This window comes from Bidens hawaiensis, unplaced genomic scaffold, assembly GCF_021521415.1.
Source record: "Bidens hawaiensis isolate Kalapana, Puna unplaced genomic scaffold, B.hawaiensis_p1.1 tig00039051_1, whole genome shotgun sequence".
Lineage (NCBI taxonomy): Eukaryota > Viridiplantae > Streptophyta > Magnoliopsida > Asterales > Asteraceae > Bidens > Bidens hawaiensis.
The window spans coordinates 136,996-138,293 of record NW_027505589.1 but is presented as its reverse complement, the minus strand read 5'-3'; the positions used below and the strand labels follow the sequence as shown (position 1 = coordinate 138,293).

General features: G+C 35.4%; 1 protein-coding gene across 1 annotated transcript; it reads right to left on the bottom strand.

Moving 5' to 3' along the window:
• Positions 1–5: 5 nt before the first annotated feature.
• Positions 6–1,298, bottom strand: LOC143614131 (transcription factor bHLH90-like; the record flags this gene model as incomplete). Its single annotated transcript, XM_077087652.1, has 5 exons — positions 1,204–1,298; positions 940–1,131; positions 794–839; positions 231–299; positions 6–140 (listed from the first exon to the last, which is right to left on the bottom strand). Coding segments are annotated over exons 1-5 (537 nt in total), but the record flags the coding sequence as incomplete, so codon positions are not given.

Sequence of the window (1,298 nt, the reverse complement as noted above, 5' to 3'; positions counted from 1 at the left end):
CCAGCTGAAACAAGTGATGAGTTTTCACTGCATAGGTTTGAAGTGTTTGGTGATCCTTCAGTTTTCAGCAGCTCAATGTGTTGAGAAAAGAGATTGAATTGTGTCTTAAGAGTCTCTATCATATTTTGATCTCTTTCAACCTAGAACACAAAGATTAACGGTTAGATTAGTGTCGAAAACGCCTTTAGATAGAAATTTATAGATCGGGAGTCGGGACACACGGGTCTTACTTGTTTTGATATGTATAGCTCAATCATACCACCATAAACAGGTATCAAAACCTGGGTTCCAATTGTGTCCTGTTAAATATGCATGATAACGTTAACATGCTTGTTCAAATAAAAAATTAATTCACCATTTTCAATAGGGGTGTGCATGAAAACAAAAAACCAATCCCAAACGAAAAATCCAAACCAAAAAAAAATCCGACGGTTCGGTTTTGGTTTTGCATGTAATAAAAGCCAAATAAACAGAACCGAACCAAACCAAACAGAAGTTATAGGTTTTCATACTATTTTTTTTATTTTTAGTAATGTTTAAGAAGTTAATAAATATGCAACTCAAATATTTTAGCCCAAATGTATAATAATCAATTAGATAAAGTTATAAACTAACAATATGATTTAAGCCCGAATTAATTATTTCGGCTCAAACTTTTCAAGCTCAAATAGCAAAACCGAAACCGAACGGTTTTCAAAAACTCTAACCGAAGTTTCGTTTTCCGCTCGGTTTAGCCCAAAACCGACCGATGCATGCCCCTAATTTTCAACATGAATACTGATAACATGCTTACATGACTCCAAGATGGCTGACCCGACAACGCAACTTCCCCATGGATCCTGATTCCGGTTTCAAGTTCAGACATTAAATCAACTTTATACAAACAATTAAACAACCAATAATAATCAATCATAAACAGATAGACAGTTAAAAGATTACCCAGAATACAGAGGCAAATGTAAAGGAATCTTAGCTAGTTTCACACAAGCATTTGTGTTTACAGAGTGCTTATTGTAAGTGTCTCTGCATAGTGGAGAAAGCTTAGGTTTTGTTGCACCAATTTCCTCTTTGACATTTCTACAAACACTTGGTGGGCTGCCATTGCAACAGCAACCAACCCCCTCAATGTACCTGAAACAAGTTCAAAATCTTATAGGTTTAAACAAATTTAAACAGAAAATATTAATGTTTTGATGAAAATACCTAGTGGGATCATCACCAAATTGCCAAACAATGCAGTAGTCCCATGCCATGGTTTGAACAAGAGGTCTTAGCCACTCTGATGCTAATGCCATCAT